Below are 22,393 nucleotides of genomic sequence, written 5' to 3'. Positions count from 1 at the left end.
GTGGTCAAGGAAAAATACTGTTTGATTTCAGTAGCTTTAAATTCATTGTGTCTTGGGGGCTGGCCCGTGGCTCACTCGCGAGAGTGCGGTGCTGATAACACCAAGGCCACGGGTTCGGATCCCATATAGGGATGGCCGGTTCGCTCACTGGCTGAGCGTGGTGCTGACAACACCAAGTCAAGGGTTAAGATCCCCTTACCGGTCATCTTTAAAAAAAAAAAAAAAAAAAAAAAATTCATTGTGTCTTGGGGGCTGGCCCGTGGCTCACTCGCGAGAGTGCGGTGCTGATAACACCAAGGCCACGGGTTCGGATCCCATATAGGGATGGCCGGTTCGCTCACTGGCTGAGCGTGGTGCTGACAACACCAAGTCAAGGGTTAAGATCCCCTTACCGGTCATCTTTAAAAAAAAAAAAAAAAATTCATTGTGTCTTGGGGGCTGGCCCGTGGCTCACTCGCGAGAGTGCGGTGCTGATAACACCAAGGCCACGGGTTCGGATCCCATATAGGGATGGCCGGTTCGCTCACTGGCTGAGCGTGGTGCTGACAACACCAAGTCAAGGGTTAAGATCCCCTTACCGGTCATCTTTAAAAAAAAAAAAAAAAAAAAATTCATTGTGTCTTGAATTGTGGCCCAGTATGTTGTCTTTCATGGTGAATGTACCATGTTCACCTGAAAAGAATATGTATAGTGGTTTATAGCATTGCTCAGATTATCTTTGTCTTTATTGATTTTTTTTGCGGAGGGGGGGAGTGTCTAGTTTTGTCATTTACAGAAATAGGGTTGTTAAAAATACCTTTCTATGTTTGGGGAATTGTCTATCCCTTTACCTGTGATAATTTTTCCTTCATGTATTTTGAAGCTTTTTTTAAAAAAAATTTTATTTATTTATTATTATTATTATTATTTTACATTCTAAGATGTTGTGGAGCAGTAGGGTAGGAGGGGAAGAGGTAAAAGGGAAGGGAGATATAGGGTGTGAGGAGGAAGAAGGGTGGGTAGAGTGTGGTTGAGGCCTGTGACATCCTTCACATTCTGGCAGGGGAACCTAGGGGGCTTCCAGAGGCAGCTTGGTCGTTGTCGCTGTGTTGGATGCAGACGTCAAGGGGGTGTGGCTGAGGTCTTTGGCCCCCCACCGCCCTGGCTTGGGAGTCAGGGGCACTTCCATTGGTGGTTTGGTGATCATGACTGGGCTGGATATGGACATCAGGGGGGTGTTGCTGAGGCCTTGGCTCCCCCACTGCCCTGGCTCAGGAGCCTTGGGCACTTCCAGCAGGAGCTTGGTGGTTCTCACTGGGCTGGATGCAGACATCAGGGGGGCATGGCTGCAGTGCTTGGCCCCTCACTGCCCTGGCTCAGGAGTCCACGGTGCCTCTGGCAGCAGCTTGGTGGTTGTCACTGGGCTGGATGCAGACATGGGGGGGGGGTGGCATGGCTGAGGCCCTTGGCCCTCCTGCTCCTTCCCTGGCCTGGGAGCCTGGGGTGCTTGTGGTCATCGCTGGGCTGGATGCTGATGTTGGAGGGGTGTGGCTGAGGCCCTTGGCCTTCTTCGTCTGCCCTGGCTTGGGAGCCTGGGATGCTTCTGGTGGTGGCCTTGTGGTCATTGCTGGGCTGGATGCTGATGTTGGAAGGGTGTGGCTGAGGCCCTTGCCCCTCTCCCCGCCATCCTGGCTTGGGGGACTGGGGAGCTTCCACCAGTGGCTTGGTGGCTGTCTTTGTATTTTGAAGCTTTATTCTTAAGTGCACACATTTACAATTATTGTGTCTTCTCCATTATTTGATTCCTATTATGAAATGCCCCTGTTAGTCTTTACCATGTCACTCACCATCTTATGCTTTTGTTTTTATCCATTTACCTTTGTCTATTTATGTCTTTATTTAAAACATGTTCTTACTTCTTCAGCTCTGGCCAGCTACTATTCTACTTTCTGTCAAAATAGATTTGTCTCTTCTGGATGTCTCATTTAATGGAATCATATGATGTGTTGTGTTTTGTGAGTGGCTTCTTTCCCTTAGTGCAATGTTTTTAAAAATAATTTTGTTGTAGCATTATTAGAAGTTCATTCTTTTTTTCATCTAATTATTCCATTGTGTGGATATACCACTTTTTATTTACTTATTCATTAGTTCATGGACATTTAGATTGTAACTCCTTTTGGGCCATTATGAATTATTCATGTACAAATTTGTAGACATATGATTTCAATTCTCTTGGGTGTAGGATTTTTATTTTTTATTTATTTTTATTTTTTATTTTTTATTTTTATTTTTTTTTCCTTTTTCCGTGTCCGGCAACTGATCGCAACCCTCATTGTCGCCCCCACACTGGACCGGGACTGGCAATGGGATCGCAACCCTCGGCGTTGCCCCCGCGCCTCGCTCAGCCAGTGAGCGGGAACCGGTCTGTATGTGGGATCCGAACCCTTGGCGGGAGTGCCGCTGCGCTTCCCAAGCAGCGCACTATAGCAGTGCGCCACCGGGCCGGCCCTAAATAAGTCAGTTTTATTTATTTATTTATTTATTTATTTATTTTTGTCCTTTTTGAGACTGGCTGCACCACGCTCAGCCAGTGAGTGCTGTGAGCGCACTGGTCATCCCTATATAGGATCCGAACCCACGGCGGGAGCGCTACTGCGCTCCCAGTGCCGCACTCTCCCGAGTGCGCCACAGGCTCGGCCTGGGTGTAGGATTTTTGAGCCATGTGGCAACTATGTTTAACCTTTTGAGAAACTGCCAAGGGGCATTTTACACTACCACTAGCAATATGTGAAGGTTCTAATTTCTCCGTGTCTTTGCCAACATTTGTTATTGTTTGGCTTTTGATTTTAACCATTCTATTGGGCATGAAGTACTATCTTTTTGTTGTGTTGATTTGTATTTCTTTAGTGACTGATGATGTTAATTAAGCATCTTTTCATGTGCTTATTGGTCATTTATATATTTTATATTGGAGATCCTTTGCTTAATTTTTAATTGGTTATATAGCTCTTCATTGTTGAATGGTAGAGTTCCTTTTATATTTGGATAAAAGTACAGTATCAGATATGTGACTTGTAAATATTTCTTCCATTCTGTGGATTGCTTTTAACTTTCATGATGGTATTATTTGGAGCACATAAGTATTCAAGTTTGATAAGTTCCAGTTTATTTCTTTTGTTGCCTCTGCTTTTGGTGTTGTATCTAAGAAACAATTGTCAACCGAATCATAAGGATTTATGTTTTTCCTGAGTTTGGTAGTTTTGGCTCTGTATTTAGATGTATGATCTCTTTTGAGTTAAGTTTTAGAAGGGATCCAACTTAATTTTTTGTATATTTCTCTAGCAATTTTAATATATTTCCTTACCTTTTTCAGTCTACTTATATAGCATACCACTTATAGTTAATATTGTACCACTACTTGTAAAGGGTACACATCTTGCAAATGCTAAGGTTCTTTTATATCACCTCTGTCCACTGTCAGTTATATGGTATTGTCTATATGTCAGATACACATATATTGTTGTTAGGACATAACAACACAAACTGAGTGTTTTTCCTCTGTTTTTACAACACAACAATCATAACACAGAAGACAGACCTCTGACTTCGGTGACCAAATGTGTGGAGACTGCCCCCCAACTTCAGATGCCAATCATAAGCCCAGGCTTCTAGGACTTCTGACCAACCAGCTATAAATTGAGGTTCCCACAACACTCTCCTTGGGTTTGATTACTTTGCTAGAGTGGATTACAGAACTTAGGGAAACACATTTACCATTTTGTTACAAGAGGTATTTTAAAGGACATGAATAGCCAGAAGAAGAGATACATAGGACAAAGTCTGGAAGTGTCCTGAGCTCTGGAGCTTCTGTTCCGTGGAGTTGAATTGTGCTGCTCTCCCAGCACATGTATGAGTTCAGCTGTCCAGAAGCTCACATTACCCCATCTTCTTGGGTCTTTTATGGAGACTTCATTGGGATAGGCCTGATTGAAGCATGGACAACCATGTAGAAAAGTGATTGAGCAAAAAGGGTATGGTCTAATACTAACATACTGGGTGGGAAAACCCAGCAAGACCTGTTTGTTCAGGTTTGTCTTAGCCTGTCCGTGCAGCATTCCTTCCTCATGGCAAGAGGCAGGACCCATTCTGGAAGAGAGGTCTTGTGACCTACAATCAGACGGTGGGTCAGAGAATATGGCCAGCTCCATGATAGAAATATTTGGGCTTTATGACTGACTTTGGGGCTGATTTCTGTGGCATGGTTTGGGGAAGAGGGATTCTCGTTTATCTGGCTTGCCTTTTGAAAAAAAGGTGAAAAGATAGCTGGAAAAGGTCAGAGAGAAAGATTTGGTTTTCTGAGACCTGTGTCTGAGGCCTAAAGTGCCCCAGCACATTATAACAGAAGAACAAGGGTTATTGGAGTTAAGAGCTGGGAACTGTGGACAAAAACCAATGCATATATAGCAAAATAGCACAGTTATGAACCCCAGAAGACAGTATTATAATTTTTGCTTTCAGTAATCATACATTATTTTAAGAACTTAAGAGCTAAGAGTCTTTTATATTTACCCAGGTATTTACCATTTGTGGTCCTCTCTTTACTTTCTGAATTTGAGTTTTCTCGTATCATGTTCTTTAATTCTGAAGAGTTTCTTTGGCCTTTCTTGCAGTGCATGTCTGCTGGTGATGAATTTTATTCACTTTCTTTTATCTGAAAATATCTATTTCACCTTCATTTTTGAAGGATACTTTAGTTGGATATAGAATTCTGTATTGACATTGCTTTTTCTTTTAATACTTTAAAGATTTTTTTTTTCTTTCTTTTTGTCTTTTTTTACTGACCGGTAACGGGATCGCAACCCTCGGTGTTGCACCCGCACCGCGCTCAGCCAGTGAGCGGGAACCGGTCTCCACATGGGATCCGAACCCTCGGCGGGAGCGCCACCGCGCTCCCAAGCGGCGCACTCTCCAGTGCGCCACCGGGCCAGCCCTAAAGATGTTGTTTAACTTTGTTTTGGCTTTCATAGTTTATGATGACAGATCCACCATTTATCCAATCACTTTTCCCCTGTATGTGTTATGTCTTTTTCTTTTGGTTGTTTCAAGGCTTTTCCCTCTGTCTGCTTTTCAGTAAGCAGTTGGCAACTTGGGGTTTGCTGTGCTTGTTGAATCTATAAGTTTGTTTTTCTTCAAATTAAGAAAATTTTTGGCCATTATTTCTTCAAAACCTTCTTTCCTGCATCATTCTCTCTCTCTCTTCTCCTTTTCCAGGCCTTCATTTGTGCACATTAGACCCTTTGGTTCTGTTCGATAGGTGCCCGAAGCCCTGTTTATTTTTTTCCACTCTGTTTTCTCTTTCTTTTTCAGATTAGATACTATTTATTGATGTAGCTTCAAGTTCACTGGCTCTTTTCCTTATCATCTTAATTCTGTTGTTAAGCCTGTCCATTAAATTTTTCACTTTACATATTGCATTTTTCAGTTTAGAATTTCCAGTTCTTTGTTATAATTTCTTTTCCTTTGTTGAGAGTTTCTGTTTCATTTATTACAGGTACATTTTCATTGACCTCATAGAATTTAGTTATGATATCTGTTTTATAACTTTTTTTTTTTAAAAACTAATTCCAATATCTAGTCATCTTGGGGTGACCTTTATTGATTGTCCTTTATCTTGAGAATGATGAACATTTTTCTAGTTCTTCATAGGTTAAGTAACTTGGATGGTCTCCTAGATGTTATGAATGTTATTTGTAGAAAGTCTGGGTTTTGTTACAGATGGTTCTTAACTTAATGATGGTGGTTTGACTTAGGATTTTTGGACTTTACATTGGTTTGGAAGCAATACATATTCAGTAGAAACTGTACTCTGAGAACCCATGTGATCATTCTGTTTTTCACTTTCAGTATAGTATTCAATAAATTTTATGAGATATTCAATACTTTATTATGAAATAGGCTTTGTGTTAGATGAGTGTGCCCAACGGTAGGCTAATGTAAGTGTTCTGAGCATGTTTAATGTATGCTAGGCAAAGCTAAGCTATGATGTTTGGTAGGTTAGGTATATTAAATGCATTTTCAACTTGTGATGTTTTCAGTATACAAATGGGTTCATCGGATATAACCCCATCGTAAATCAAGGAGCATCGTATATTCCTTTGAATAAATTGATATTTTTTCCCTCAGGCAGTTAATTTGGTTGGATTCAAATTGCCTATAATGTATTTTGAGCAGCTGTTTAAATCTCATTTTATTTCTCTTTTTTTTCCTCAGGTAGGCTGCTAGCCTGCCTTGTACATGTATGTATGGTCCAAGGCCAGTGAGAAGTTTGGGCCAATTCTACACATAAAAATTTGGGGCTTTTCTCTTTGATCAGAGGGATATATTCTGTTTTATCCTAGGGAATAACAAAAGAACTGCTATCACTGACGAAGATACAGGATTTTAGGAGCTGTGTGAGGAGAACTGGGGACAAAAATCAAATACATTTTGTATTATATTACACTTACATGTGTTTTTTTTTTTTTTTTCCTTTTTGTCTTTTTTACTGACCGGTAACGGGATCACAACCCTTGGTGTTGCTCCCGCACTGCGCTCAGCCAGTGAGCAGGAACCGGTCTCCACATGGTATCCAAACCCTGGGCGGGAGCGCCACCGCGCTCTCAAGCGGCGCACTCTCCGGTGCGCCACCTTACATGTGTTTTTTTAATGCTGTAGTTACGTATGAACTGAATAACAATGTTTCATTCAGTGAAGGACTGCATATAATGTAATGTGGGATGGTGGTTTCGTATTATAATGAAGCTGAAAAATTCCTATGAGCTAGTGACATTGTAGTCCTTGTAAGATATTACTACATGGGAGCAACAGCCTATTGTGTAGTAGGCTATACCATATAGGTTTGTGTATGTACACTCTGTGATGATCACACAATGATGAAATTGCCAGTGACACATTTTTCAGAATGTATCCTCGTCGTTAAACGACACATGATGTTCATCTTTTATGTAATGTGAGGAAGATCAAACTTAAAATTCAAATTTATTTTTCTTAGCCTGTGATATATTTGCAATTATTATCTTATTGCTTTTTGTAATATAATGATGATCACAGTCTGAGTAAACCAGTATAGCTGATTGGCTCATTATATAGCCACAGCCTGCTTAAGGGTCAGTATTTTGGTAAACCTGATTTAGTGATATACAGTGAGTTTTATACCTTGACAAAAGGATCTAATATAAAAGAAAAAGTACTTGCAAATTGGTGCCTATATTATAAAAATGGAGAATACTTACATGTATACTGCATGCTTTAGAAAAGAAGAAACCATCTTGTATAACTCCTTCTTTCAACCATTCCAGTTAGCAGTTTTTTTTTTTTCCCCTTTGTAAATTGTGGTGAGATCTTTAATGTGTGCTTTTTTCGTCCTCTTATAGTCTATACCCTTTCACAGGATCTACCTGTGCCTTCCAATACTACCTCTCACTTACTAAAATGAGAATTGATCTGGTGAATTTTATAAGCATAGAATTCTACCCTTGTGGAATTATACAAATGTAGCTGCAGCCTGCCCTATGAAACTTTTAAGTTTGGATTGGTTAACTCATAGGAGATCCTTTTTTTCTGCACTTCCTGAGTCTTCTAATTCTAAGTAAACCATTGTTCTCTTTTCCTGTAATAGTTTTTTCCCTTAAGCCTTCAGTATACTTATTTTTATCTTCAGTGGGTAGGCACATTTATAGTATTTTAGTTAGAATTTAGTGATGTATTTCTATAAAAATTCACATTATAAAGGAAATGATATATTTTGGAGTAGAGGAAAGAAATCACTCATAATCTTACAATTCTTAAAGTATGTACGTGATATAAAAATGACACATAGGTACTTAATAAATGTTATATCTTAGACTATTTCCTTTGGCTCTGTAGTAATTGAGTCGGTATTTTTCTTGATTCATATTGCTAAATTGTTCTCCAAAAGAATCGAGTTATGGCGCCATCAACAGTATACAGAAGTAAATGTTCACTGTACCCTGAACATTAGGGATTATGTTTCTTTTCTTTTTTTTTTTTTTTTTTTGTCTTTTGTCTTTTTCCGTGTCCGGCAATGGATCGCAACCCTCAGTGTTGCCCCCGTACTGGACCGGGGACCGGCAACGGGATCACAACCCTCGGCGTTGCTCCCACGCCTCGCTCAGCCAGTGAGCGGGAACCGGTCTGTATGTGGGATCCGAACCCTCGGGCGGGAGCGCCGCCGCGCTTCCCAAGCGGCGCACTTATCCAGTGCGCCACCGGGCCGGCCCGGGATTATGTTTTAAAAAAAGTTTTATTAACTTAATGGGCAAAAATGCCCATTATCTTGTTTGTGGTTTTTATATTTATATTTCTTTGGATATAAGTGAGGCTAAATGTTTTCTCATACATATGCATTGCATTTACTTTTTTTTATTTCAAAATGTTTAAGGAAATCTACTCTTTTTTCAAATTGTCTATGCTAATGTTTTGGGTTTTTTAATAGAAATTTTTATTTATTTTTATTTTGATGACTGGCTGGTATGGGGAGTCAAACCCTTGACCTTGGTGTTATACCACTGTGTTCTATCCATCTGAGCCAACCATCCAGCCTTAAGAGAAATTTTTAATTCCATAGGCAGCTACTAATTTTTTTTTTTTTTTTTTTTTAAAAGGTGACCGGTAAGGGGATCTCAACCCTCGACTTGGTGTTGTCAGCACCACGCTCAGCCAGTGAGCGAACCGGCCATCCCTATATGGGATCTGAACCCGGGGCCTTGGTATTATCAGCACTGCACTCTCCCGAGTGAGCCACGGGCCGGCCCGCTACTAATTATTTTTTGCTTTTAGTTCCTATATTAAATTACTTTTTAAGCATTTTGAATTAGTGATCAGGAAAAGGTCTCATCTGAATTTTCTCTTTCCCAATCTCTAAACAATTTATTCTTATAGCTGATCATCCCAAGGATTACTCTACCTCTGGCTGTGGTCTCGATATTACATTTAATTATATCAGCAATTGTTTCTTTCCTGCAGGTAAATCATATAACTAATAGTATTTTCCTTTGTGAGGAAGGTTGCTGTATAGTTTAGAACCAAGTTATTGCCTGCATTTTATCAAGTGTGCTTGTGCTTTTGTTCCTTTATTTCTCAATCATGTATTTTTTGACTTACTGTGTCTGAAGACTGTGCTAGATGCTAGGACTATAGCCATGAAATGTAGCTTATAATCTACAGGGGAGACTTATTTGCATAAATAATTAATTGTAGTTGTGATATATGTGAAGAAGGAAAGCGTACGTAATTTATAATATGGTACCTAACCTAATCTAGAGACTCAGAGGCACCATCTCTGATGTAGTGACTCTTAGCTAGGACCTGTGGGATGAATAGAAGTTATCCAGCTGTGAAAGAGGGTCCAGGTGAAGGATAATATTTCATTTAGAATTCAGTATTTAGAAGGATAATAATATTCCATTTAGAGTGAAAACACATTTAAAGGATATGAAGCAGGAATGATCTTTGAAATATTTACAGAACTGAAAGAAGAAAAGGCAGTATTGCCAGAGAATGAGATGTTGAAAGCAGAGAAGATTGTGGAGGTAAGTAGGGGGTGGAATCCTGTAGGGAAGCCATTGAAAGGTTTTAAGGGGGCAGTGGTTTATTTGGATTTGCATTTTTGAAGTTCACTCTGTTGTTGTGGAAAGTTTACTGTGTAGATTGGTGTGGTCAGTTAGGAGTGGAGACTACTAAAGTGGGCCTCATAAAAGATGATGTTGGCTTCCTGTAGGGTGATAGTAATGGAGATGATGAGAGGAGGAGTTAGATCTCACCAGTATTTAGGATGAGGAAAGACAAAATGTGGTGATTATGTGTGAGGATAGGGAGTAGGGTGTGAAACTGTCAAAGATTATGTCTAGGTGTCTTGCATGAGCATTGTGTGGTTGAAAGTATCATTACAAAGGTAGAGAACATTGCAGGGAGAGCAGGTTTTGTCATAAATTTTGGACAGACTTTAAAGTTCCTGTGTATTTAGGAAGTTTTATATTTAGGTCTAAGGACAGATTTGAATAGGAGTTAAAATTTAGGAGTCACTGACATATTTTTGTAATTTAGTTGGTAGTGGAAATTTTGGACAGTGAATGAGATTGCCTAGTGTTTCACGTGAAATAAGGTGTTTTAGGTCATACCTTGAGGACCTACAGCGTTTAAAGGTTAGATAAGATGGTCAGAAATGTGCTGCCAAAGAGGTAAGAGGAAAATCAGGAGAGTGAAATACTGGAGGACAAGAAATATAGGCTCTCATGGCTTAGGTTTTGTGTATACTTATTTACTATTTCATTTTAATTTCCTATTCTTATTTTTCCTTTGTAATTTATTTACGTTACTCTATTGTATGCTGCAAAATCTCTTTTGGGAACAAGGTGGGGTATAAATAATAAATACTCAAGTGTGACCTTCAGGAGCATATTCTTTAGGGCCGGCCCGGTGGCACACTGCTACAGTGCGCCGCTTGGGAGCGCGGCGGCGCTCCCACTGAGGGTTCAGATCCCACATATAGACCGTCCGCTCACTGGCTGAGCGAGGTGCGGGCGCAGCACCGGGGGTTGCGATCCCATTGCCAGTCCCGGTCCAGTGCGGGCGCGACACTGAGGGTTGCGATCCGATGCTGGTCACGAAAAAAGACAAAAAGGAAAAAAAAAAAAAAAGGAACATATTCTTTATAGTAAGACAACGCCAATGAAGCTTACTGTTTATTTTTTTTATAATTATATCTGTCATCTTGACAGTAGTAAAAAGAAATGCTAGTACTGGCTCTACGTCTATTTTTGGTTTTAAATTCTAGGGGTGGGAGGGAGAGGGATCCACAAATAACTTTTGAGTACCCTGGTGTGTTAATAAGAATAACTACAATAGTTAGACCAGTTCTTTTCTTCCAGAAGGGAGGTCAGCACATGTGCGATCATGTCTTGCCACTTAAATCAAAATTCTAAATTCTTGAGTTTGGCTCTTTATTTTAGGAGAAACCAAATCTGCTTGACTACAGTAATCCTAGTTGATCTTAGAATGGTTATATAGGAGAAAAAGATAAATGTTAAAAACCTTGCCCCAGTCCTGTGTTGAGAGAACCTTTTTGTTTTTAATAATGTAAGATTAAAAAAAATTGTGGCAGGAATTTAAAAGTTAAAGTGTACTTTAAAAAGAGTTACCTGGTGCTGTGAGAAAGATCACTTGTCATTGACAAAAATTATTTTGTCAGGAAAGTTCTGAAATATTTTTGGTGGCAGCTAGTACAAATGCTGCTCCCACATGATCAACAGTTTTGAAGCTGCAGGGAAGATGTTATATTTTTGGTAATATGAAAAGTCTCTTCATTTCCCTTTTCTTTTTTTTTTTTTAATAGAGATGTGAACTGTGTCCCCATAAGGATGGAGCTTTAAAAAGAACGGATAATGGGGGTAAGTGCAGGAAGTTTTGAAAAAATTTTTATTGAAAACTGGAGTGGAAGAGCATTTAAAAATATCTGGTAGTTCATATTTTGTCAAGTTAAACAGTGTTTACTTAAATATTTTTAACAGTAGTAGATGTAATTTAGGAATCTTTTTTGTAATGACAGTTTTTCTGCTTTGCGGACAAACTTAAACATTGGCTGTTTTATGCAGAATGATCTTCATACTTCTAATTGAAATCTTGATTTTTTTATGGATTTAGTTTCTTATATTAGAAATTATTTTTGAAAAATAAGCCATGTTTCTTTTTTTTTGTTTTTAGGGCTAAAATTTGTTGTTATACATTCCTTTTTTCCTCTCTTGCATATCTCTAGACAGATGATGTTTCTAGTGAATGTTAATTTTAACACCCTGAGGATCTTTGTTGCTTGAATATGAAGATGTGCTGACTTCTGTCTCTAAACTTTGGTGTGCTTTCCTGAGGACCTTTGTGTATTACTTATTTTCATCCCCACTTTTAGTTATCTTCCTCAGAGAAATCCATATTTCTTTATAGTTCAGTACCATTCTTAAATTATATGTAGACGTGAATTTGTTAAACCATGGCATACCATGAAAATTAAGTAACTGATGAGGAAACTTTCCCCAAAGAAGTAGAGGTATAACTACTATTAGTATACTCTTTCCCATTTTGGGTAGCCAACTCTCATGTATTTTTTGGCATAGAATGTAGTAATGACATGAATATGTAAAAGGGAAAATTACAGTTCTTTTGGTTAGCTATACATATTTTAAAATACAATGTTTAGACTATGTGCTGTAGACTGGGTGTGGCCCCCACCCCCCCCAACCTCATTGAAGCTTAAAATCCCCACTGTAACTGTTGAGGGTGGGAAATCCTATTATGGCAATTGAGAGGTGGGGTCTTGAATAGGTAATGAGATTCTGAGGACTATGCCTAGTGAATGGATTAAAAATGATGGTCATGGGCATGGTTCTGAGGGCTTTAAAAGGAGAGTGCATGAGGAGCTTTTTCTCTTTCTCTCTGCTCCACCATTTTCTGCCATGCGAAACTCCTGCATTGCTGTAAAGCCACCACCAAAGAATGCCCTCACCGTAAGTGTTCCCTGGATTTTGGACTTCCCAGCATCTGAAACTGTAAGCAATAAATTTTGTTTTCTTAAAAATTACCCAGTTCCGTGTAATTTGTTATAAGCAACAGAAACAGACTAATACAGAAAATTGTTATCAGATAAGTGGATGTTGCTTATAGCGAATACTTGAAAATGTGGAAACGGCTTTGGAATTGGGTGTTGAGGAGAGGCTAGAGGAATTTGAAGGAACAGGCTAGAAAAAGCCTAAGTGCTGGTAAAAGTTTAGAAGACAAGAAAATCGGGGAAGATTTGGAACTTTTTTAGAGACTGGTTAAATGGTGGTGAGCAGAATGCTGACAGAAATATGGACGTAAAGACCATTTTAAGGAGGTCTCAGATAGAAATAAGAAGGAGTTTATTGGAAACTGGGGCAAAGATCAACCTTGCTATGAACTGGTAAGGAACTTGACTGTATTGTGTCCATGCTGTACGACTACATGGAAATTGGAGCTTGAGTTGTGAATCAGATTATTTGGCAGAAGAAATTTCTAAGCAGCAAAGCATTAAGGAAGCTGCATGGCTACTTCTACTAGCCTATGCTGTATTATGGTGGCAAAGGCATGACATAAAGCCAGAATTTAAAAGGGAAGCAGAGCATAAAGGTTTGGAAAGTTTGGAGCCATGTGGTAGAGAAGCAGAGAGCATTTTCAGACGAAAAATGCAGTGGTGCCAAGAAGATTAGTACAAAAGGAAGGGATTATCAAGAGAAGAAGAAAAAGGCCCTGAAGGTGTTGCTGAAGCCACTGGGCCCAACCCTTACATTTCAGGCCCAAAGGTCCAGGGAGACAGAATGGTCCTGGGGAACAGGCCCGAGGTGCCCTCCATGGGCTTGTTGCCCAGGGCTGCCTCAGGATGTTGCTCCCCAAACCAGCACCCTAGCTGCCTTGGCTGCTACAGCTGTGGCTGTGGCTGAATTGGCCCCAGGCTTGGCTGGATCCACCGCTTTGAAAGATACAAGCTGGAAGCTTTTTTTTTTTTTTTTTTTCCTTTTTTGTCTTTTTTCGTGTCCGGCAACGGATTGCAACCCTCAGTGTCGCGCCCGTACCGGACCGGGACCGGCAACGGGATCGCAACCCTCGGTGCTGCGCCCACCCCTCGCCCAGCCAGTGAGCAGGAACCGGTCTGTATGTAGGATCCGAACCCTCGGCGGGAGCGCCGCCGCGCTTCCCAAGCGGCGCACTGTAGCAGTGCACCACCGGGCCGGCCCAAAGCTGGAAGCTTTGACGGTGTGAATGTGGTGTTAGGTCTGCAGGCTCCCAGAATACCAGAGCTGTGAAGGCTTCATCCCAGTTTCAAAGGATGTATGGAAAAGTCTGGAGGTTTAGGAAGAGATCTGTCGCAGGGATGGATTGACCGCAAACAACCTTTGCTAGAGCAAAACCAAATGGAAACGTGGGGTTGGAGTTGCAGCAGAAAATCCCCAACAGTGCCATGCCTAGTGGAGTTGTGAGAGTGGGACCACAATGGAGACCCCAGACCTGTGGAGCTACCAGAGTGCAGTGCCAGCTTGGGAGAGCTGAAGTGTGGCCCAAGACCAGGAAAGAAAACCATAGGAGCAGAGCTGCCCAAGGACTTGGGGACCCAACCCCACACCAGCGTGCAGAGGACATCGAACAGGGAGTCAAGGTATATGATTTGCCAGCTTTAAGATTCAGTACCTGCCCTGCTGGGTTTTGGACTTGTCTAGGACCTGTTACTCCTTTCTTTTGACCCATTTCTCCCTTTTTGAATGAGAATGTTTGCCCTATGTTTGTCCCACCATTGTATCTTGGAAGTAGATAGCTTGTTTTTGATTTCACAGATGGGACTTTGAACTTTGGACTTTTGAGTTGAAACAAGTTAAGACTTTGGGGGTGAAATGAATGTATTTGTATGTGAAAAGGACATGAGTTTTGGGAGGTCACAGGCGGAATGCTGTAGACTGGATGCCCACTAACCTCATTGAAGCTTAAATCCTCACTATGTAACTGTTGAAGGGGGGAAATCCTATTATGGCAATTGTGAAGTGGGGCCTTGAAGAGGTAATTAGATTCTGAGGATCATGCCTAGTGAATTGATTAAAAATGATGGTCATGGGTGTGGTTCTGAGTGCTTTAAAAGGAGAGTGCATGAGGAACTAGCTCTTGCTCTCTCTGCTTCACTGTTTCCTGCAATGTGAGACTCTTGCATTGCTGTAAAACCACCACCAAAGACTGCCCTCACCGTAAGTGTTCCCTTGACTTTGGACTTCCCAGCATCTGAAACTGTAAGCAATACATTTTGTTTTCTTAAAAATTTGTTATAAGCAGCAGAAACAGATGAATACACTATGTTATATAGTCATATTGTCTAAAATTAAAGAGTATATAAAACCCGCCCTGTTTCTGCTGTTCTTCATCTGCCCAGTTTTTCAACAACTTTTCTGCCCCCTATGTGGCTGCTATTTTTTTTTTTTTTTTTTTTTAATCTTCTTTTTGTCTTTTTTCGTGTCCGGCAACAGATCGCAACCCTCAGTGTTGCGCCCGTACTGGACTGGGACCGGCAACGGGATCGCAACCCTCGGTGTTGCTCCCACACCTCACTCAGCCAGTGAGCGGGAACCGGTCTGTATGTGGGATCCGAACCCTCGGCGGGAGCGCCGCCACGCTCCCAAGCGGCACACTGTAGCAGTGCGCCACCGGGCCGGCCCTGTGACTGCTATTATAGTATTACTTTCTTATACATCCTTTTTTCTTTTGCATAAACAAATATGAATAGACAAATATATACTTTCTCCCTTCATATTTATACAAACAGGTGAGTATTAAATATATTCTTCTGCACTTTATTTCCCTGAACAATTTCTCTTTGTATATGTGGTATAGATCTTTCTTTTTTACCATATTGTGTAATCAGTCACTTGCTGATGGACTTTCTAATCTGCTTTTATGACTAATGCTTGTATATATGTTATTTTGCTTGTATGCAAGTATATCTACAGGATTATTCCCAAATGTGGCATTGTTGGTGAAAGAGATTTTGTAATTAATTTTGATTCCCAAATTATTCTCCCTAGTAGTTGCACCAGTATATGTTTCCAGCAGCAATGAATGAGAAAGCTGTTCTTCATACCCTCGGCAATTTAATAGGTGAAAGTTGGTATATCAGAGCATTAAGTTTGCATTTCTCTTATTATGAGTGAAGTTAAGCATCTTTTCATATTTTGAAGAGCAATTTGTTTTTTCTCTTCTGTGGTCTCTTCATATGCTTTTTTGATTTGGTTGTTGATCTTTTTCTTTTTGATTTCTTGGAGCTTTAACAGGAGCCCCTCATATACTACTCTTTTTTGATATGAGTTAGAATTTATTAATCTTGTCTCATGGCTTCTGTATTTTGAATCATTAGTTAAAGACGCTTTCCCTATTCCAAAGTTATAACAGAATTCTTTCATGTTTTTCTATAGTACTGAGGGTATTTTAAAAAGTTTGTGGGAAAATAGAATTGAAAGATAATCCAAATCTTCCCATGAACTTCTTGAAGTACTTTTGTATTTGGGGGTTGGAGGGAGGTTGGTGGTTGATTGAATTCAACAAATATTTGTTGAATGTCCTATTATGTGCTAGACATTGTTCCAGGTACTTGAGACACATAATAGAACAAAACAAAGATCCCTGCCCTTGTGGTGTGTACAGTCTAGCACGTCATCTGCATACTCTCTAACCCTGGGCAAGTCACCACACTTCTCTGTGCCTCTGTCCTCAGTGCCTTATGGGGTAATTAGCAGGCCCGGCTTAGATGTGGGTAAAGTACCTGGTATATTGTAGGTGTTGTACAGAACACCCACCTCCAACCTAACACCTAGACAGTAGATAGGGCTGTAAGTTGATTTTTAATAATAAAGTACAGTGGGGAGAGGGCAGAGGGATTTGAGCTAGGTTGTCTGGTGTTTTGTGGTGGTGGTGGGGAGATGCATCTGGGCCTGAGCTGGTTACACAAATTTGTTGCTGCTGCTTCTTAGGTATTGTTTTGTTGGCAAGGCCTTGGCCTTCTCTGTAGCTGTCAGTGTCATTTCCTTTGCCCTCCTGGCTTACTTGCCTATTTCAACATGTGTTTTGGAAGAGGGACTCACCTTGCAGCTTGGCCAAGGTATATACAAAACCCTTCATAGTCTTGGTCATGTTGCTTTTGAACTGATGGGACCAAATTACTGGACAGCTCTGGAGACACCAAATTCGCTAAAGGAGACCCTACATCCCCGTGGGTTTTCAGTCCATTCTCTGTTATCAGAGTTCACACAGTAAACACATTGTTTCTTCACATGGTTGATATGCCAGGTGAAGGTTGTTGTGGTCTGATTCTGTGTGTCCCCAGTAGAGTCCTCCAGGATGTACACTGAGTAAGCAACATTGGTAGGAAACAGTAACTTGGCCCAGCAGGACATCATGTTGGTCTTGGTCAGGAGTCACTGGGACAGGAGCTTCTGGTCAGGGGTCACCTCCCGGTACTATGTCTTCCTTCAAGATATGTTTGTTGTAGGCATTTGGATACTGCTGTCAGGATACAGGAACTCATGGTTCCTGGAACTCCAGTGAACACTTTGGCCCAGGAAATACTCTGATAGCATTGTGGTGAATGGATTGGAAAGGGTGCGAGAGCAGATTAATCATAAAAAAGATAAGTGGAGCTGGATTTTAAATGTATTTAACATCCTTGAAATCAACTATATGGCCTGGGGGATGTGGGCAGATGGAGAGAAAGAAATAATTTATTATAGAGGCAAGTCAGCCTGTCATTTTACTTACCTCTAGGCAAACCTGTATAGAAATCCCTTGGGAATGATTTTAAGTTTTTCTCAGCCGTCATTGACAAAGATGTGAAATGTATTATTGAGGGGGCCAGGCAAGAGGTAGTGATATTTTACTTACGTTCTTGAATAAGAAATTTAAAAATGAGTTGAGGGCTATTGATAGGCATTATGTCACAGAAAACTAAGTAGAACTTAGGAAACCTAACGGGGTTGTGTATTTAAAACCATATATAGTAGAGCATACTTTCCCTGTTGAAATTTAGTGGATTTTTCAAGGATACTTTTGATTGTGCTTATTTTTTGCTTTATGCTCTGACTTTGGAACATAATACTATCAAAGATAAGATTCTGCTTTATTGCAATAAGTCCAGGGCAGAGATGAGGAAGGATTGGTTAAAAAGATAGAAGAAATTGGAGGGATAAAAATTAGACAGTGGACATCAGAAATATCAATGTGGTAAAATTTTACAGGTGTATTTTTTAAAAAATTTTATTATTGAAAACTTTAAGCATACATAAAAATGGAATGAGCAGATACGTGCCATCACTTTAATGGTGATCAAGTCTTGGTCATTCTTGTTTCTTCTATACCCTTTCCTACCCAATTCTTCTTATTATTTTGAATGAAATCACAGATATCATAATCATTTCAGATATAAATATTTCTGTAAGTATCTCTAACATACATGGATATTTAAAAAATTCACAGTACATTATCACACCTAAAAAAAAATTGACAAGGATTTTAAAAAAATCATTAAATATCTAGTCATTGTTCAAATTTCCCTAATTGTCCCCTAAGCATTTTCTTTTATAGTTGATTGAATTAGGAGCCAAATAAGGCTCATAAGTTGGAGCCAGATAAGGTGCATATGTTGTACTTGCTTGATATATCTCTCAGTTCTCTTTTTAATCTATAGGATTGTTCTCCTTTCCTTTTTTTTCTCCCTTGTCGATTTACTTGTTGAGAGATGTGGGTTATTTGTCCTGTAGAGTTTCCCATAGTCTGGATTTTGTTGCATTTTAGATGGGCTTTTTACATGTTTCTTTGTTCCATGTATTTTCTGTATTTTGGTAGTTATGTATCTAGGAGCTTGATCAGGTTCAGTTTTTTGAGAGGTAATGGGCAAGAATACTTCATAGATAAGTGCTGTGACTTCCTTCAGGAGGCATATGATGTGTGTGTGTGTGTGTGTGTATATATATATATAAATATATATATATATATAAATATATTTTTTTATGTGTAAACACTTCTATTTTTTAATTTAATTTAATTTAATTTTATTTTTGGCCACAAAACAAGTCTTAACACAATTAAAAAGACTAAGATCATAGAAAATATGTTCTCTGACCAAAATAACAGAAGGAAATTTAGAAAAGCTACAAATGGGTGGAAATTAAACAAACAATACTATCCTAAATAAACAGTGAGTAATAAGAAAAATCACAGGGGAATTGGAGAGTACTTTAGATAAAAATCAAAGTGCAACATATCAAAATCTATAGGATATAGGGCTCATGCAGTACTTAGAGGAAAATTTAGTCTCAAATTAGTAATGGAAACTTCTTCCTTAAAAAAGTAGAAAAAAAGAAGAGCAAACTAAACCAAAAGCAAATATAAGAAGGAAATAACAAAGATTACAAAGGAAATATATGAAATAGGGAATTAAACAATAGAGAAAAATTGGTAAAACCAAAAATTGTTTCTTTAAAAAGATCAACAAAATTTGCAAACCTTTATCTAGGCTGACCAGGAAAAAAAGAGAGAAGACAAAAATTATTAAAATTAGAAATAAAGCAGGGGCGTGGTAGAGCAGTTGCTTCTTCTGTTACGCTAGAGTGTTCCTTGAGGAGAGAGATGTCTTCTTCTTTTTCTGGTTTCCACTGGTGACTCTCCTTGTGTCTCTGCAGTTGAGTGGTGGGCTGCCTGCATGGCAGCTGTGGCATTGAGCCACTTTTGCAGTCAGTAGCTATGGCTGTGGTTGTAGCGGTGGCTGTGGTGGGCCACCTGTGTGAAAGTGGTGTTTTGAATGTGCTCTGTTTCTTGGCTGCTTCCAGACAGAGGGGGCTGCCATTGGCTCCTGCCTGGGACCCTTGGCATGCTCAAGGCATATGATATTTGTTTATTTTTCTTTTTGTGATATTAGTTGTTGATATTCAGTATCTGGAGTCATTATTTTATTAAATACAGGTAGAATAAATGGTGATATTTTAGCATTACTTAATATATTATGTATATTACTTCTATAAAGAGAATCTTTTCCTTATCAACTATGTCATTACTCGAAGTGCAGTTTGTGAAGGAAGGACAGGATACACTATTACTTTATTTTTAATTGAAGTGATATTTACATGACATATAAAATTAACTTTTAAAGTATATAATTCAGTGGCATTTACAGCTTTCAAGTCTGAAAACATTTTCAATACCCCAAAAGAAAACCTCCTACCCACTTAGCAGTCACTTTCCATTCCATTCCCCACTTCCCCTCATGCCCTGGCAATCACCAATATACTTTTCACTTGTATGGATTTACCTGTTCTGAACATTCCATATAAATGTAATCATACAGCATGTGACTTTTTGAGTCTGGCTTCTTTCACTTAGCATACTGTTTTTGAGATTCATCCATGTTGTAGCCTGTATTAATATTTCATCCCTCTTATGGCTGAATAATATTCTTTTGTATGTTTTGTTAATCCTTTCATTTGTTGAAGGACATTTGGGTTGTTTCCACCTTTTGACTATTGTGAAAATAGTGCTCCTATGAATAATTCAGGTTTTTATTTGAACATCTGTTTTAAATTCTTTTGGGTATATACTTTGTAGTAATATTGCTGGGCAACAAAGTGATTGTATGTTTAACTTTTTGAGGAACCACCAAATTGTTTTCCACAGGGGTTGAACCATTTTACAGTAATGTAAGGGTTCCAACTTCTTATCTTCAGCAACACTTTTTATTTTCTGAAATTTTTTGATTATAGCCTAATGGGTAATATTTGTTGTACTCTTGCAGTTTTCTTGATAATATCCTTTGATTCACATTAGTTTTTAATCAGTTGTATTTCTGTACACCACTGATGAGGAATCCAAAAAGGAAATTAAGAAAATTCCATTTATAATGGCATCAAAAAAGAATAAAATACTTAGGACTAAGCCTAATCAAGGAAGGAAAGACTTGTAAAACTGAAAACTATAAAATATTTCTGAAAGAAATTAAAGAAGACATAAATAAATGGAAAAAAATCCTGTGTTCATGGATTAGAATACTAAATATTGTTAGGATGTTCATACTACCCAAAGAAGTCTACAGATTGAGTGCAATCCTAGTGTCCTTCTTTTGAGAAATAGGAAAATTCATCCTGAAATTTATAGAAAATCTCAAGGGACCCCAGGTAGTCAAAACAATTTTGGTAAAGATGAACAAAGTTGGAGGACTCACACTTCCTGATTTTAAAACGTATGACAAACCATGGTAATCAGAACAGTATGATACTGGCCTAAAGACAGACAAGTAGACCAATGGAATAGAATATAGAGCCCATAAATAAACCCTCACGTAAACAATCAAATGATCTTAACAAGAGTGCCAAGACCATTCAATGGGGAAAAGACAGTCTCTTCCAGAAATGATGTTGGAAATACTGGATATCCACAGGCAAAAGAATGAAGTTAGACCCTTATTTTATAGCTATATAAACGTGAACTAAAAATGAATTAAAGATCTAAACATAAGACCAAAAACTAAAACTCCTAGAAGAAAACATAGGGGAAAGGCTTTATGACATTGGACTTGGCAATGATTTCTTGGATATGACACCAAAAGTGCAGGCATCAAAAGTTAAAATAAACAACTGGGATTACATCAGACTTAAAATTTCTGTGCACCAGAGGACAAATCAACAGAGTGAAAAGGAAACTTACAAAATGAGAAAAAATATTTGCAAATCATATATCTGATAAGGAGTTAATGTTGAAAATATATAAATAAGTTGAGCGTCTGAACTCTGAAATCTGAAATGCTCCAAAATCTAAAACTCTTTGAACATGACACCCAAAGGCAATGCTCATTGGAGCATTTTGGATTTTGGACTTTTGGATTTGGAATGCTCAACTGGTAAGTATAATGCAAATATTCCAAAATCTGGAAAAATTTGAAATCCAAAGCCCTTCTGTTCCCACGCATTTTGGGTGGGGAATACTCAAGCAGTTTAAAGAATTCCTGCAAGTGAACAACAAAAATCAAATAACCCATTTTAAAAATGGGCAAAGGACTTGCATACTTACATTTCTTTCGGTTTTATTCTTAGGAGTATAATTCCTGAGTCATATGTAACTGTTAGCCTTTTGGGTAATTGCCAGTCTGTTTTCCAAAGTGGCTGCACCATTATACATTCCCATTAGTAGTGTACAGTTGTGCACATCACAACACACTCAGTGAAGGACCACGTATATGCCAGTGAAGCAGTAGTGTATGCCGTATAGCCTAGGTGTATAGTAGGCTGTACCATCTAGATTTGTATGAGTACACTGTATGATGTTCACACAATGGTAAAATCACCTAACAGTATATGAGGGGTCTTCAAAAGTTCTTGGAAAGATTTGTAGTATCTTTTAATTCTGTTTTTCCACAAACTTTTTGAAGTACTGTTGCATTTCTCAGAATGCGTCCCTGTCATTCAGCAACTCATGACTGTTAAACCTATTTTCTATATCCCTGTCAATGCTTTTTATTGTTTGTCTTTTCGCTTTTAGCCATCCTGGTCATTCTGTGATGACTAATGATGTTGAACATCTTTTCATGTGGCTAACCACTTATCTATCTTCATTCTGAAAATTTGTGCCTTTTAATTGGGGTAGTTAGATTATTTATATTTATTGTCATTAATGATAAGGTCAGATTTAAATTTAACATCTTATTATTTGTTTTTATTTGTCCCATTTGCTTTTCTCTCTCTCTCTCTCCCCCCCTCTCTCCCCCCTCCCCCCTCCCCCCCCCCCCCCCCCTCTCCCCCCCCCCCCCCTCTCCCCC

At 39.1% G+C, this 22,393-nt stretch overlaps 1 protein-coding gene and 1 pseudogene across 1 annotated transcript in view; one reads left to right on the top strand and one right to left on the bottom strand.

Annotated features, from left to right (window-relative positions):
- MLLT10 (myeloid/lymphoid or mixed-lineage leukemia (trithorax homolog, Drosophila); translocated to, 10) overlaps nt 1-22,393 on the top strand; it is a 230,102-nt gene that overhangs the window by 36,782 nt on the left and 170,927 nt on the right. Inside the window, exon 3 of the mRNA XM_008579437.1 lies at nt 11,393-11,447. Within this exon, the coding sequence (XP_008577659.1) occupies nt 11,393-11,447 (55 nt within the window). The remainder of the gene's footprint in view (nt 1-11,392; nt 11,448-22,393) is intronic.
- LOC103595905 lies at nt 16,346-17,326 on the bottom strand (annotated as a pseudogene).

This window comes from Galeopterus variegatus, unplaced genomic scaffold (genome assembly GCF_000696425.1).
Source record: "Galeopterus variegatus unplaced genomic scaffold, G_variegatus-3.0.2 Scaffold1884, whole genome shotgun sequence".
Taxonomy (NCBI): Eukaryota; Metazoa; Chordata; class Mammalia; order Dermoptera; family Cynocephalidae; genus Galeopterus; species Galeopterus variegatus.
The sequence above is the reverse complement of the archived record's forward strand: the minus strand, read 5'-3'. Positions and strand labels throughout refer to the sequence as shown.